At 45.6% G+C, this 14,402-nt stretch overlaps 4 protein-coding genes across 4 annotated transcripts; 2 read left to right on the top strand and 2 right to left on the bottom strand.

Annotated features, from left to right (window-relative positions):
• Nucleotides 1–5,275: 5,275 nt before the first annotated feature.
• On the top strand, nt 5,276–7,227 carry PHALS_14417 (START-like domain; the record flags this gene model as incomplete). The annotated part of the gene is made up of 2 exons (XM_024730230.1): nt 5,276–5,973; nt 6,042–7,227. 2 exons carry the CDS (start codon nt 5,276–5,278, stop codon nt 7,225–7,227), a joined length of 1,884 nt encoding a protein of 627 aa, XP_024580528.1.
• A 545-nt stretch (nt 7,228–7,772) lies between these two features.
• Nucleotides 7,773–9,284, top strand: PHALS_14418 (atp-dependent rna helicase dbp5; the record flags this gene model as incomplete). The annotated part of the gene is made up of 3 exons (XM_024730231.1): nt 7,773–7,999; nt 8,064–8,153; nt 8,225–9,284. 3 exons carry the CDS (start codon nt 7,773–7,775, stop codon nt 9,282–9,284), a joined length of 1,377 nt encoding a protein of 458 aa, XP_024580529.1.
• A 68-nt stretch (nt 9,285–9,352) lies between these two features.
• PHALS_14419 (wd repeat domain-containing protein) lies at nt 9,353–10,781 on the bottom strand (the record flags this gene model as incomplete). Its single annotated transcript, XM_024730232.1, has 2 exons — nt 9,353–10,630; nt 10,704–10,781. 2 exons carry the CDS (start codon nt 10,779–10,781, stop codon nt 9,353–9,355), a joined length of 1,356 nt encoding a protein of 451 aa, XP_024580530.1.
• Nucleotides 10,782–10,874: 93 nt separating this feature from the next.
• Nucleotides 10,875–14,054, bottom strand: PHALS_14420 (dead deah box rna; the record flags this gene model as incomplete). The annotated part of the gene is made up of 1 exon (XM_024730233.1): nt 10,875–14,054. One exon carries the CDS (start codon nt 14,052–14,054, stop codon nt 10,875–10,877), a length of 3,180 nt encoding a protein of 1,059 aa, XP_024580531.1.
• Between the last annotated feature and the right edge of the window lie 348 nt (nt 14,055–14,402).

Below are 14,402 nucleotides of genomic sequence, written 5' to 3' on the forward strand. Positions count from 1 at the left end.
CAACTGTATGACGGGGGAGGAAGATGGCAACGCCAGCCTCGAGGCTGTCCCTGCAGTAGATGCTCTTCGTGAGCTGAGCAAGATGTCCCTTCAAGAGTTTGGCAATGCCTTGAAAGCAGGCGATTAGGCCGAAGTGTCATTGTACGACTGGACTAGGAGATAAACTCGTCATCGCTCCTGGATGAAGCTGTCTTGGGAGACACCAGGAGAGTGGTGAACGCATGGAGTGGATCATCGATCCTGTAGGATCCCTCAGATCCGTACTATTCTTTGGTAGAGCAATTTCAAGACGTCGTCTCCAAAGACCCGCCGTCGGTCCTACCTCCGGACCAAGGTGCGCGTCTTGCGATCGACCTGGTGCCGGAAACCAAATACTGCATAGCACGCCAGTGGCCCATGCCCAAGAAGCAGTGTGACTATATTGTCGTTATTTCTCATTGTAGGAATGGTGCATTAGAGCAAGTCTCCCCACTCGACACCCACGTTTTGTGTCCGGAAGCCGAACGGCAAGTATCGTATCGTTCAAGCTTACGATAAGCTCAATGCTGCCACCATTTTTGACACAGACGTCGAATCCTAGAAAGGATGTTCTCCAGAACAACATGGCTAGCTCTACAAAGTATAGCGCACTCGACTTGCTCGATAGTTTTTACCAATTCCTCACGAGAGCGAGTAATCTTCCGCTGGTAGCGGTGAGTACTCCGATCAGGATCCTCTGTAAGTGGTTGAGAATACTTAAAGCGCAGTCAAATGCATCAGCAACACCAAGCCCTGAGCCATGGGATGGCAACGTCAGCGAGACTCGAGAAAAAAATCTCTTACGTAGAACAGTGCGTAGCCGGTAGGTGAATGCACTGCATTGTTCAGAGCGAACTCCACAAGTGGCAGCATAGTGCTCCAGTGCTTCGGCGTCTCGGCGCAGACGATGCGAAGTATTTTTCAACGACGCGGTTCATGCGCTCACTTTGATCATCGGTCTGCGGATGAGTCAACTTGGTGCCCAGCATCCTGAAGATTGTAGACCAAACCTTTCCAGTGAATCGTGGGTCTCTGTCAGAGACAATTGACTCCGGAAGTCCATGTTGTAAAAAAACAGCGTCGCTGTACCCACACCGCCGATGACGTCCGGCACTGCCCCAAGATGAGTCATCTTGCTCAAACAGTACACATAGACCACCGCACCCGTAATGCACGCCGAGTCCTTCGGCAGACCAGATACAAAATCCATACCCATGGACTGCCAACACCCGGAGGGGACTGGTAAACTGGCCAGCGGCGTTGCCGCATTCGGAGAGGCTTTCGATCATGGACATGACTCAAACGTGCGCGCATATGCGCTCGACCATTTGTACAACTTGGGCCACCATAAGTGGTAACTCACAGAGCTGTACATATTTGCATGACCGAGATGACCACTAGTGGAGTGTCGTGCGCAACATTGAGAATAAGGTATTTCAAAATTTCATCGTGAGGAGCCACAATTCGCGGCGTATCCGTTGACGCGGTTCAATAATACATCAAACCGTTATTATACTGATATCGGTGTAACCGTGCGCGTAATTGCGCCGACAATTCTTGTCCAAGTTTTCAAACTCCTTGCTCCCTAAAGCTTGTAGCAGCGCTTCACATATACTGTCGCCGGTGTAGCGGCGTGAATCAAATCTGTAACTGACGGCGTCACCGTCGTGACACGAGCAAGCTCATATTCCGGTCTGCGTGACAACGCATCAGTCAAAGCATTCTGCGCTCTGACTAATACTTCACCTCAAATTTATATTCTGCGAAGAAGAAGAGCCATCTGGCCATCCTCTGTGAGAGATGAGGTGACTGAGTCTCAGTGCGCAAAGACGCATGATCTGCGTAGATCACAAACGGCTTTGAGCCAAGCAGGTGCACCCTGAACTTGACAAGTGCATACTTTAGCGCAGGTAATTCCTTGCCGTGAATTGGGTAGTTCCTCTCCGCAGCCTCCTGCTGGCCAGATTTCAACGCGATCACTCGATCTCGCCAGTGCACAGTAAAAGACATAGTCTGAAGTGTCACAGGCGACACAAAAAATGGACGATTGGGGTCTGACAACTCCAGTATTGGAGTATGAAGGAGGCTTTCTTTGACCCTGTGAAAAGCCTTCCGATGACCGGTGTCCCAACACTATTCCTTATCTTTTCTAAGGAGTAAGACAATCCCCGTGCCATTTCTGCATAATTTGTTATATACTTTGGCGAGGCCAAGCCACTTGTGCAAGTCCTTTTTGTTTCTTTGGAACCGGTCAGTCCATATTGGCCTTGACCTATGCGGGATCCGCTTGAAGGCCATGCTTCCCAATGAAGAATCCATGAAAAGGGATTTCTTTCGCGCCGAAGATGTTCTTATCGGCATTAGCATACAGCTTATTCGTCGGTATGAGCTCGAGCGCCGCTCATGAATAGATAATGTGGTTTTTCTCATCTGTCCTCCAGTGACCCGCACGACTGTGGACGAAGATGTTGTCCAAGTCTGTTTTTGCATATGCCCGGTGAGCCATGTCATACCAAGAATAAAGTCATACTTTCCATCCAAAGATAAGCCTAAGCAGCGTTCCGCGCAATCAAAGTCAAATTCTTTACATCGAGGTCCACAGGAACCCTCGGCACAGTGACACAAGTCCCCATCGCTAAGCGTGCAATTACGGTGTCACTCAACCGCGCTTCAAGCGCCTCAGCATTTAGCTGACTTCCTTTGATCGTGGATCATTATTGCCCGACCCACAAGAATCGATAAAGATCCTCCATGGCTTCTCAGAGCCTTCACGGTCGCTTTTACGACCAAAAAGCCCGGCTTGCACAAACGTTCCGTGTTTAAGAGCACGGAGCTCTTCGGGGCTGGTCCATGCTGCCCTCAACCTCTTTGAGGCCCAACAGAACTCAGTTCTTACCCAGCAGGGTGCTCCGCGCCTACTGGGTTTTGTCGTTTCCCCGCGACAGACTGCTTTGAAGCGGGACGTCTGTTTTAAGAAATATTACGCGCCATGCGCATGGGAACATTAGTCTAAGGGTGTCTCACAGACAAACATGGCGGGTGTTTACACACTACTCATCAGCTTGGAGCTCTCCCCCCTCCTTCTCAGCATAGCTGGGATTCATTGGCTCAGGCTCGCCTGACGAAATCTTAGGGTGTGCATTCCAACCAAGCTGTCGGCACTTGTCACGTTCGGCGCAGGTGCACTTAAAGTTAAATTCGGCATTCAATGTCACATTCGCCCCTTCTGAACGAGAAGACAGATGCCCATGGAGGAGTTCCATTCTGGACACGCCAGTGCGGAGGCCCTCCATAAAGACGGTCACTGCGACCGCCTCGGGAGGAAGATCGGCTGCCATCCCGGCAATGAGTGCTCTTAGCTCTTGAACAAAATCCACCAACTCCTTCTTGTCCTGTAGAGCGGCAAGAAATCGCGATCACAAGCGATATGCCTGATTAGGCGTCGAAAACATTCGTAACAGCTGCAGTTTCAGCTTCTTCTAGGAGAGAAAGCCGCTTTGACCGAAGCACCACACATTAGTGCCCATTCTCGCGTTCAGTCTCCGAGCATGGAGATAGCTAGCGCCATGTGCAGTTACTCGTTCTGGAGCATGGCGGATACCACAGCCATCTCGGCCTCTCTTACCCAGAGCAGGAGATTCTCTCCATCCTTTTCCTCGAAGGTCTTAACGCTCATCATGAGCGGCCTGGGTTGGAAGGAGTCATCCGTCGTCGACGGTGGCGTCATGGACGCAGTCGACGCTGACAGATTCTTCTGTATATTCTCTAAAAGAGCATTTTGCATAGTTTGAAAACGCCTCTAGGCACGAGCTTATCGCCTCAGGTCCTTGCAAAGCAAGGTGTTGCACACCCTCAGGGCCAAGCATTTACATTGGCTTATTAAGCCCGTCCTGCATGCCATGGGGCAAGAAGGAGAATTGATGCATTCTCATAGAAGATCAGTCCTAACGACTCAGGCGAAGATTGACAACGAGTGCTACCAAATGCAGCGGGCCGCCGTAGCTCTTTGCTCAGAGGAAGCTTACTAAGGTCACCGATATTACGTTCTATACAAGAATCAGTACGAGTGTAGTGGATCGCAATCCGCTATCTCCAAGAGTACCCAAAACCTTGACCTAGGCAAATACACTCTTTCATTCAAAGTTGAAACTGTACATAATTGTTATATGTGGCAGAGCCGACTATATCGAAAGCCTTAGGTTTTCCTAGTTCAATAGTTAAACCTAATCATTATGCACAACTACTGTCTTCTTGTTATGGTGTAGCCACACCATTTTGTGATTACTTCAACTTGTGTTATCCATACCTTAAACGGTCACACCATCCGCCACTTTCATACAGGGATACGTGTAACCCAGTTACAGTTTAGACGACCTGAAGAAATCGCTGTCGAATTCGGACCGTCCATACCACAATTGAACGAGGATTCCAAGACTCATAAAATGATATTTCCAAATTAAAAGTATACCTATACATGTAGAAATGCTTCATAGTTCCTATAGCCATCATGTTTACTCCAATATGACATGATACCTGTGATAGTCGAGCTGTTGCATCAACTCCAAGGCTATGCCGAAAATTAATCAAGCAGTCATCATGAGAATGTCAGCTGAGAAACTTATACCCGACTTGAGATGTACTATCGCATAATTGTGGGTTAGGTTTTCAAGAACTGTGATCACCAAGATGCTTTGCTTTCGCTAACTTTCACTTGAGTCTTTTGTATTGCGTGTTTTTCAACAACTACAACAATAAAATCAACATTGAAGGCATCTGAGTACGTGTAGTCTGCAATGTCAACTTCATGTATGGATTTACATAATGCGTTACGACGTATGCATATGGGCTTGATCATGTGTGAATGCAAGAATATTTCACACTAAAAATATCAATTACACATTTCGGATTCAGTCGCACGATTAGTTATCAAATCTGACATAAACCGTGCAGTTTGCAGCCAGACATTGGACTTGCAGTAAATTAATATTGTGCCTCTACATCACGCTCAGACAGCTGCTTTCCCGTTATATTTCAACTACACCCCGAAACTTGTTATTCTCCACGGCATCGCCGAGCTCTTCGAATGGTGCACAACTACAATGACTAACCTTCCATAGTAAGTACTTAATGGGAGTTCTGCTCTAATTTAAAGTCAAAAACCATCTCCCAACGCTTTTCGTAAAATATATTGTCTCTCAAAATCAGAATCGGATTAGACAGGGTAGCAACGTTTAAGACGATCTCATATCGTGTGCTAATGGAATCCCCTAAAGACTCAATCCGACGCCACGGTGATAATTTCATGGGCAGCACAAATTCTCCTCGCCTCAGCTTCACTCGCAACGCATCAGTGTCTGCACCCGTGTCACCCTCCATGCCCGTGCCTTCACAGACGACGCCGCTTCCGCCTAGGACGGCATCGCATCCACAAGCCAATGCAACCGTCCGCGTTGACTGCAGCACGTCTACGACTGTATCTAATACTGTGAAGCTCCTGAGTGAATTAGAGCGATCTTGGGCCATGTTTTCTGCTAACTGGCGGGTCGTGGACCTATTTGCGGGTCTTCAAATATGGCAGGAACAGATTGGAGAAACAGGAAGCGGCTCTGAGCCGCTTAATAATGTGCTACTGTCTACAGCGTCTGCCGGGCTGGTGACTTTTTTAGCTGGACATATTGGTGGTGGTGGATTCTTTGTGTCGTTGTTGCTTACGCTGCTTGTAGTGACAGCAGCGCTCTGGACATTGTCTGATGCTCGAGCTAAGACTGCAATACCATGTTTTAAGACACTGCAGGTAGTGGATGGATCTCCGTCAGAAATTTTTATGTACTTGATGTGCATCAATAATTATCCCATTTGGGACGCATCGGTGGAGAAAGCAGAGGTAGTGCATACTATTGATGACCACTCTGATATAATTCATATTATCTATCGACCTGTTTGGATGTGGCCAGTGTAAGTTTCTTTATTGATTGGATTAAAGATGCAAGTGTTTGTGCTAATGTGTGTTTTCTATTGACTAGATGGTTAACGCCAAGGGATCTTTGCTTGTTACGATATTGGCGACGGGCTGAAGATGGGTCTTATGTAATTTGTATGCAAAGTGCATTACATCCTGAGTGTCCGCCAATGGATGGACTTGTGCGTGCGACCTGCAAAGGTGGAGGTTTCATCATATCGCCTAGTGTCACACAGCTGGACGAAATGACGTCCATGGTTACAAATGTGATCCATTTAGACCCTCAAGGATGGGAAGGCAATTTATTACAACGTCTGAACATGATGCACTTGTATGTACGACCTCAAGTGCTATCAGTTACTGGTTTGAGAGATGTCATGGAAGCGCGTAAATATGTGTGTCCAAATGTACCTGAAGAATTCTCAGCAGCTCTTGCATCGTCAACAGAAGAACAGTATGGCAAAGCTGCAAGTCAGGAAGAAGGGGCAGGTGGTGGCACTATTGGTGATCCTGAAGCGCCGGTCTCGATGCTGGAAGATTTTCCAAGTAATGTGCCGCGAACGATGTGGGCCGAGCCAGACGGTGCAGCGATGATGGTACGAGGACCTGATTACCTAACCGATCGACGGAAAATCCCATCTCAATCACCATTCTTTCGGCTCGTAGGAATGGATCTGTTTGAATCGTCTGAAGTTATTGAACATATTGCATCACGTGCAGACAATACGATTCAGCGCGAGCTGCGGCGCCATGAAGAACGAGGTACTGAAATGCCATTTACGTTTATCGTGAACTTTGTGGTACCAGGAACCCCACGCATTAATCTCGTACTGTACTATCAAGTACCTCACCCATCTGTCTTGACTGACGGTTCTCCGTCCTCTGAGTTGATGGCTGACTTTCTGAATGGATCTGATGAATTTCGCAACGAGCGGTTTAAGCTCATACCTTGCATCGTAGAAGGTAGTTTTATAGTGCGTCAAGCAGTGGGGTCTACTCCATCTTTGGTTGGTAAAAAGCTGCGTCAGCCCTATCACCGTGGTAAGCAGTACTTTGAGCTAGACGTCGATATTGGCTCGTCAGCAGTGGCAAATCGTGTGGTTGGTCTTGTGTCAGGATACACAAAAAAGCTAGTTATTGACATGGGCTTCGTATTAGAAGGTCAAAACCCCGATGAACTGCCTGAAAGGCTGTTTGGAACTTGTCGTCTGGTTCATATTGATTTGAGTGTCGCCAAGAAGCTCACGTGACTTCTAAAGCTTGTTGAGGTAGATGATAGACAGTCAGAGGAGTATACACCCCTTCTCACACCCGTTAGAGGAGTATTAAATACATGTTTCACACGTCCGCTCTTAAATTATCAAGTGGAGGTGGCTAAGGCTATGACTCAAGAAAAATACGTTCGAGTGAATTGTAATCTTTCACAGCTCATGACGTCTAGTTTCGGATAAACGCTTCCTGCTGCGATAATGTTGGAGTCAAAGTGTAATGATTTAAACTTGATTGAACTTAGCCTAGCACCAGATCAATGAACGTTCAATCATGATATTTCTTGTGCAGCATACTCCGCTACCCATTTATCCATTTTAAAGCTGTCGCAATTACTCGAAAACCAGGGATACAAGTTTGTCATAACAGTAAGTCATGAAACTTTATAATTGTCATTGCGTTACGCGAAACATATAAACTTGTAGGTGAAAAGACAATACTAAGTTAAATTGTCACCCAAATATTTATTTTAAATTTTTGGGTTGCTAACTGTAAATTTCTTTTCTTGCTGAATAAAAAAAGTTGTATGAGCGAGAAAGACGTAGCTAACCAGTTGGACGAGGAGGTCGTGCTGCCTTGTGTTGAAGCAGTGACTAACGAGGAGGATGTGGAGGAGGTCACACAGTCACTTGAAGATATATTGGCACTTGGCCAAGGTCTAGACGACGAGGACTACAAAGCTGAACTTGAGGTTTTGCAGAACGACCCCAACTCGAATCTCTATTCTGCTGTTACCTTTGAGGAACTGAATCTGTGCGCTAATTTACTCTTTTGAAGGATAAAGTGTTTAGCCACTAATAAAATGTATCATGGATAGTCCGGAACAGCTTCTGAAAGGCGTGTATAACATGAAATTTGCCAAGCCATCCAAGATTCAATCAGTGGCGCTTCCACTTATTCTCGCCAAGTAAATGCAATTGACTATACGATGTATTTAATAACGTGGTTAACTTATATTGTACTGCTGATACTCTTTAGTCCTCCCGAAAACCTTATTGGCCAGGCACAGAGTGGTAGCGGCAAGACTGCCACGTTTGCGCTTGGTATGTTGTACCGTGTAGACGTGAACCTGAAGGCTCCACAAGCCATTTGTGTAGGTCCGACTCGGGAATTAGTGCGACAGATCATGGCTGTGGTAAACGCTATGGGAAAATTTATAGGCGTGGACACTTTTCTAGCCATTCCAGGCAACGATTTAGGTCGTGGTGAGAGTTTAAAGGCACAGATTGTCGTTGGTACTCCTGGCAAAGTTGAGGGCATTATCAAGAAAAAACAGTTAGATACTCGTAATGTCAAGATTTTTGTGCTGGATGAAGCGGATGTGATGGTTGCTGAAGACGGTATGCGCGAGCGTTCAGTAGCAATCAAACGTCTGATTAAATCCCGTGCGTGTCAGTATCTGCTCTTCTCGGCCACTTACGCTGACGATGTGCGCGACTTTGCTCAAAAAATGGTGCCTGATCACAACATTATAACGGTCAAGAAGGAAAAGCTCACGCTGGACGGTATTAAACAGTTCTGGGTCGACTGTAAGTCTCGCGAAAATAAGTTTGAGGTGCTGTCGGATATTTTCGCTATCTTGAGCATTGGAAAGTGTGTCATTTTTGTCCAGCAGCGGGAAACAGCCAAAGAACTAACGCGTCGTATGCGTGACAAGGGCCATTCTGTTGGGATCTTGCATGGTGCCGATATGGCAAAAGAAGTGCGTGACCAGGTGATCGACGAATTTCGTGCCGGCACAACAAATGTGCTGATCACAACAAACGTACTTGCTCGTGGAATCGATGTGGCAGGTGTTTCTCTTGTTGTCAATTTTGACATTCCGCTTACTCGTGATCAACGGCCAGATCCAGAGACGTATTTGCACCGTATTGGCCGAACGGGTCGTTTTGGTCGCAAAGGGTGCGCAATTAATTTTGTACACGACAACAAGAGCAAGCAGGATCTAGCTGAGATTGAAGAGTACTATGCACGTCCCATTACCCAGGCTCCTGCAGACGACATTGAGGAACTCGAAAAGTTGTTAGCGTGGGAATAAAACGAAGTAGAATGCAGACAGCAAATGAAACGAACAAGAAATCTCATCAAAGTTTTCATCTAATTGCTTTATACGCTAAAAAAATTTACCTTCTTGTCGTCGCCCCCTGTGGCAAAAGCCACGTTGCTATTGTGTTGGTTTCGCCATGACAGATCCAACAACTTTCCTTCGTGTGCGCTTACTGTGTGCAATGGAATTGTACTACGCACGTCCCAAACCTTAGCCGTACCATCATAGCCACCAGATAGAAACAGATGCTCATGATTATTGTCGTTGGGATGCCACGCCACTGAACTCACCCATGCTTTGTGCGATCGAAAGGTGCGCTGCACGATACTTTCGCCACTCTGCTGTGCACGTGGATCCCACAAACGAATACAGTGGTCTGGATGAGCTGTAAGAATCAAACCGTGAGCATTCACGCTCAAATCGGACACGGCGCGGTTGCCTACAAGCGACTGCGAGCACGATTGGGTCACGAAATCCCATAAGCGGACAACACGATCACTGCCAGCGGATACAACAACATCTTCATCATGCTTTGAAGTCGTAGGACGAAACGCAACACTTGTCACGTAGCTCGTGTGACCTGTCAGTACGATCGCAGCCTCGAGGTGTTGAAAGGTTCCGGAACTTGAGCCATCCGCTGTGTTTTTCTGCTTTTTCGTCAAGCGCTGATCACTTGGAACATTTAAATCGATTGGATTCTGCCACACTCGTACCGTGTTGTCCCAGCTACCCGTAATTACTCGCTTTCCTGAAGCATGCATCTGCACACTGTCAACACTATTTAAGTGACCAGTCAACATCGCCAATGGTGACAAATCGGCCGTTTTAACAGAATATCGCCATATCTGCGCAAGCTGATCTTTTCCACTGCTAGCAATCACAAACTCTCCACTTTTATCGCAGGAAGCCACACTAATTGATTTGATAGCTCCTTGATGTGCTTTTACTGATGCCTGGCAGTCTCCTTGAGTGTCAAACACACGCAGCACACCATCATAACAGCCAGTCACGACAAAATCGTCAGTTAAATCAGCTATTGCACTGACCCAATCTGGAAGGTCGTTCTTCTTGTGATTCTGTGGCTCAGGTAGTGCTTCCACGTACTCTAGCGTAAGCAGAGCTTCATCTGATAAGCCGTGCGTTTGTAGATACTTGAATAATGACGAGCGTAGAAATAAGCCGTTGATAAGAAAATCAAAAGGTCGCAAAGAATTGCCAGTATTCAGTAAATGGTTGACCACTTGAGAGAGTCCACGTCGATTTAAGTGCGTGGGTACTGCAAACGGCGTTTCTGTCACGCGGATGGACGCATCCTTTGTCACAAATTTCACTCGAATCTGTAGCAAATACAAGTGCAGCACAATATTTTAATTTATCAAGCATTTAAAGAGATGAAGATGCCGCACAAACCTGAGGACCATCTTCGTCCATACTTGTTGTGATACAATGATGTCCTTTTGACTGGTAATCAAAGCAACGACATGCCATTGGACAAAAGAATTTTTTTATTTGTAGTGTTTCATACATGAAATAGTAAGTTTTTTTCAAAAATATTCGTATTATCTCCTTGCTGCAACTAGGCTAGAGATAGAGCGAAGCCGCAAAGACAATGTCGCGCTTCAGTTTCTTGCGACCTTCGTCAAACTTTTTTTCTAATTCCACATCACCAATCGAATGTGCTGCAAGCGTCAATTGGCGCAACAATTCTTCCAATCGACGCAAACATCGAATAATTGTGCCTTCATATGCATCCGACATTTTACAAATTTGTGAAAATTTGGCGCCCTGACACCAGGCAATCACGACATCCACAAGACTTGTGTTAAACACATCTGCATATTCTTCAACATCAATCGTCATTTTCGCCTCTTGCATGACTTTGGCAATGCGTTTCGCCGTATCGCGCAATTGTCGGACAGGAATCTCCAAACTTTCAGCTTGTGGTGGTTTATCACTATCTTTTTTCTTCTCTGTATTGATCAAACAGCTCAACAATGCTACCGTGTCATTCACAGATAAATCATTAAATTGACCATTGAAAATCATTTCAGTCACCAACAACTCGTCCGTAGTCGAGACTTCACACGCTGTACGTCCCTTGCGTTGTATCACACCTTCCTTATCTACAAACTCTAATCGTCGCAACACTCGTCGACGACGACGCAAATCATCGCGTAGAACCAACGACTTCGATTCTTTAATTTGTCGTTCCAGTTCTCGTATCTTAGCTTCACTCTCCACTTTTAAATTATACAATGCAAATCGAGCATTCTTGTCGGTTGCATTGTGGAAAGCCAAAGTTTCAAGTTTATGCTCCGCATCTACTGTCTTATCAATAACACGAGTGAAATGTTCGTCTTGAATATCCATGTCTTCACGAGGATCCAGAAGCGGAACACCCTGTGGAAAGCGACGCAACACTTCTTTTAACGACTTGCCTACTGCTTGACGACTTTCCAATGTCCGTAAATCCTTGGGGATATAAACCCGAAGAGTTGCGACTAAATCCAGCATCTCTAATGGTACCGGACAAATCTTCATCTCATACATTGTCGTAGACGATAAGCCCATCATTCCTTCCGGTGCTGGCTTTGGCAACTCAGCGACAGAGCTACCATTCGTAGCATCCTTTGACTTTGCGCTACTATTCTCTACAATGCAATTAAGTAGTATGTGTACAATCGTATCTGGTGTAGCAGATGTAGCATCGCTGGCGTTTTTCGTCGTAAAGTTGACAATGACACCCCAATCCCATCGATTGGCATCGTCATTATCTGGACAATAAAGCTTTACTAAACGACCTCCATTTAAAAAGCGCACGAGATAATCAGGCTTGTTACGAACAGCCAAAAATTCCTCTTTAAGACGCACAAGAGTTCGCGACAAATAATAATACTGCGCCACTTCTTCTTCGTTTTTAATCACAATCTGATCCCTTTCTTCCTTCACGCGAGCCAGCGCTTCTTCTAATGCTGGAGCTGATTGTTCGCTTTGAAACTGATGAAAGGACTGTTTGATCATGTACTCGGGATCAGCATCCTCAACGCGCATCAAGTTAAGAAGCATATTGTATCCAAGATGAAATGTGCTGAACAACGGGTCAGCTTGACCGTATAGTATGCCCTTGGCAACCTGTGGCTCCATCTGTTCACTCAGCATCTGAATGACGATACCACGTGCATCAAGTGAACGTCGACCTGCACGTCCTGACATCTGAATATACTCACCAGCCGTAATCCAGCGCATTTCTTTACCATCAAACTTGCGACAATTTGTAAATACAACCGTCTTAGCTGGCATATTTAAGCCCATAGAGAATGTCTCTGTAGCGAATAGACATTTTAACAAACCTTCACCAAAGAGAATTTCAATCACCTCCTTCAAAATTGGTAACAGACCACCATGATGGATGCCGATTCCACGTCGAAGTAGTGGCAGAATCGAGTCAACTTGCGGTAAAGCGCGATCATCATCTGACAGCGAGTCCATGGCATTCTTAAAAAGCTGATCAACGGATTGTTTTTCTTCTTCTGTATTAAAATCGAGCTTTGACATCAGCAAGGCGTATGCTTCGCAATCTCGTTTGCTAAACGAAAAGATAATCACAGGATCATATTGACGTTCCATAATGAGTTTGACAATACGAAAAACATCCGACCCCACTTTTTTCTTTGGATTGTTCTTTTGGGCTTTGCGTCGTTTTGTGTTCATTCCTTGCAATGTAAACTCCGTCATTGCATCTTCCACAGATGCTGAAAGCGTTGCTATGGCCTTTTGAAAGTTATCTTCGCGAAATTTCCCTTTTTCATCAACCACAAGATGCAATCCACTACCTCCAGCTGGAAACACATAATGCTGCAATGGAGTAGGACGATAGTCGGTATACACAACATGGCATGGTTGATGATGAATATGGCAGATCCATCCTGCAAATTCTTTGGAATTTGGAATTGTAGCTGATAGAAAGACAAATCGCACCTTATGTGGCAACAAAATAATACTTTCTTCCCACACGACACCTCGTTCCTTGTCTCGCATGTAATGAATTTCATCGTAAATGACCCACGCTACTTCGCGCATGATTTCGGACCCACGATACAACATACTTCGTAAAATTTCGGTCGTCATAATTAAACACGTTGCTGATGGATTGATCGTAATATCACCTGTCATAAGACCCACATCACCAAACTCTTCTTCTAAATCTCGATATTTTTGGTTACTTAGAGCTTTAATCGGAGACGTATAGATCACACGCTGCTTGTCTCGTAAACTCTTTGCAATCGCATATTCAGCCACAGCCGTTTTACCAGCTGAAGTGTGGGCTGACACTAGTACAGACTCTCCAGCTTCAATGTAATCTACAGCCTGCTGCTGGAATGGATCCAAAGTGAACGGATACGTCTTGGCAGGGTTCTTAGCTGCTGCACCCGTTGTAGGCGTAACCTCGTAGTCTGGCGGATACACTGAAAAAGAAATAAGATTCTTGTGTTGCGTGCCAGTAGATACTACAGTGGCGGATTCTTTATCATCGCCATCCACAGGAGTTGCGTCTATTCGTCTTCCTTCCACGACCTTAATAGTTGTCGAGATTGGACATTCGCTTTGCTGCTTCTTTGCAGGAGGTGACAACTTCTTGTCATCATTTGGCAAATTGGCAGGTGCATCTTTTCGCTTTAACGATGTAGCGGCCAATTCTTCGGTCGTGAGCGTCGCGGAAGTGTCGTCAAACGCACCGAACAAGTCTAGCTCTTCGTCCATCGTGGTATCGGAGAGAAAAAATGGCTGGAGGTACGATAGCTTGAGGTGGACCACGCATATTATTTATCAAATGAAAAATAGGATTTATTGATGAACTATTTTCAATTAAATTTTGCCATTGATCATAGAAGCAGAAGTAGTCAATGAAAAGAAACTTGGCTGCTGATTTATTCAAAATCCTTTGGCTCAACTTGACAAGCAGCTACAGAAAATGCTAAATGTGTACAACGCACGTATATAATATGGCTATGTTTGATTTTCAATAAATGTTCAGATGCAACAATTTAATGCAGAAGGACTTGTTTGCCACGGTGTCTAGTATTGCGAACGAGAAGTACTACTTTCACC

This window comes from Plasmopara halstedii (assembly GCF_900000015.1).
Source record: "Plasmopara halstedii genome assembly, contig: Scaffold_816, whole genome shotgun sequence".
Lineage (NCBI taxonomy): Eukaryota > Oomycota > Peronosporomycetes > Peronosporales > Peronosporaceae > Plasmopara > Plasmopara halstedii.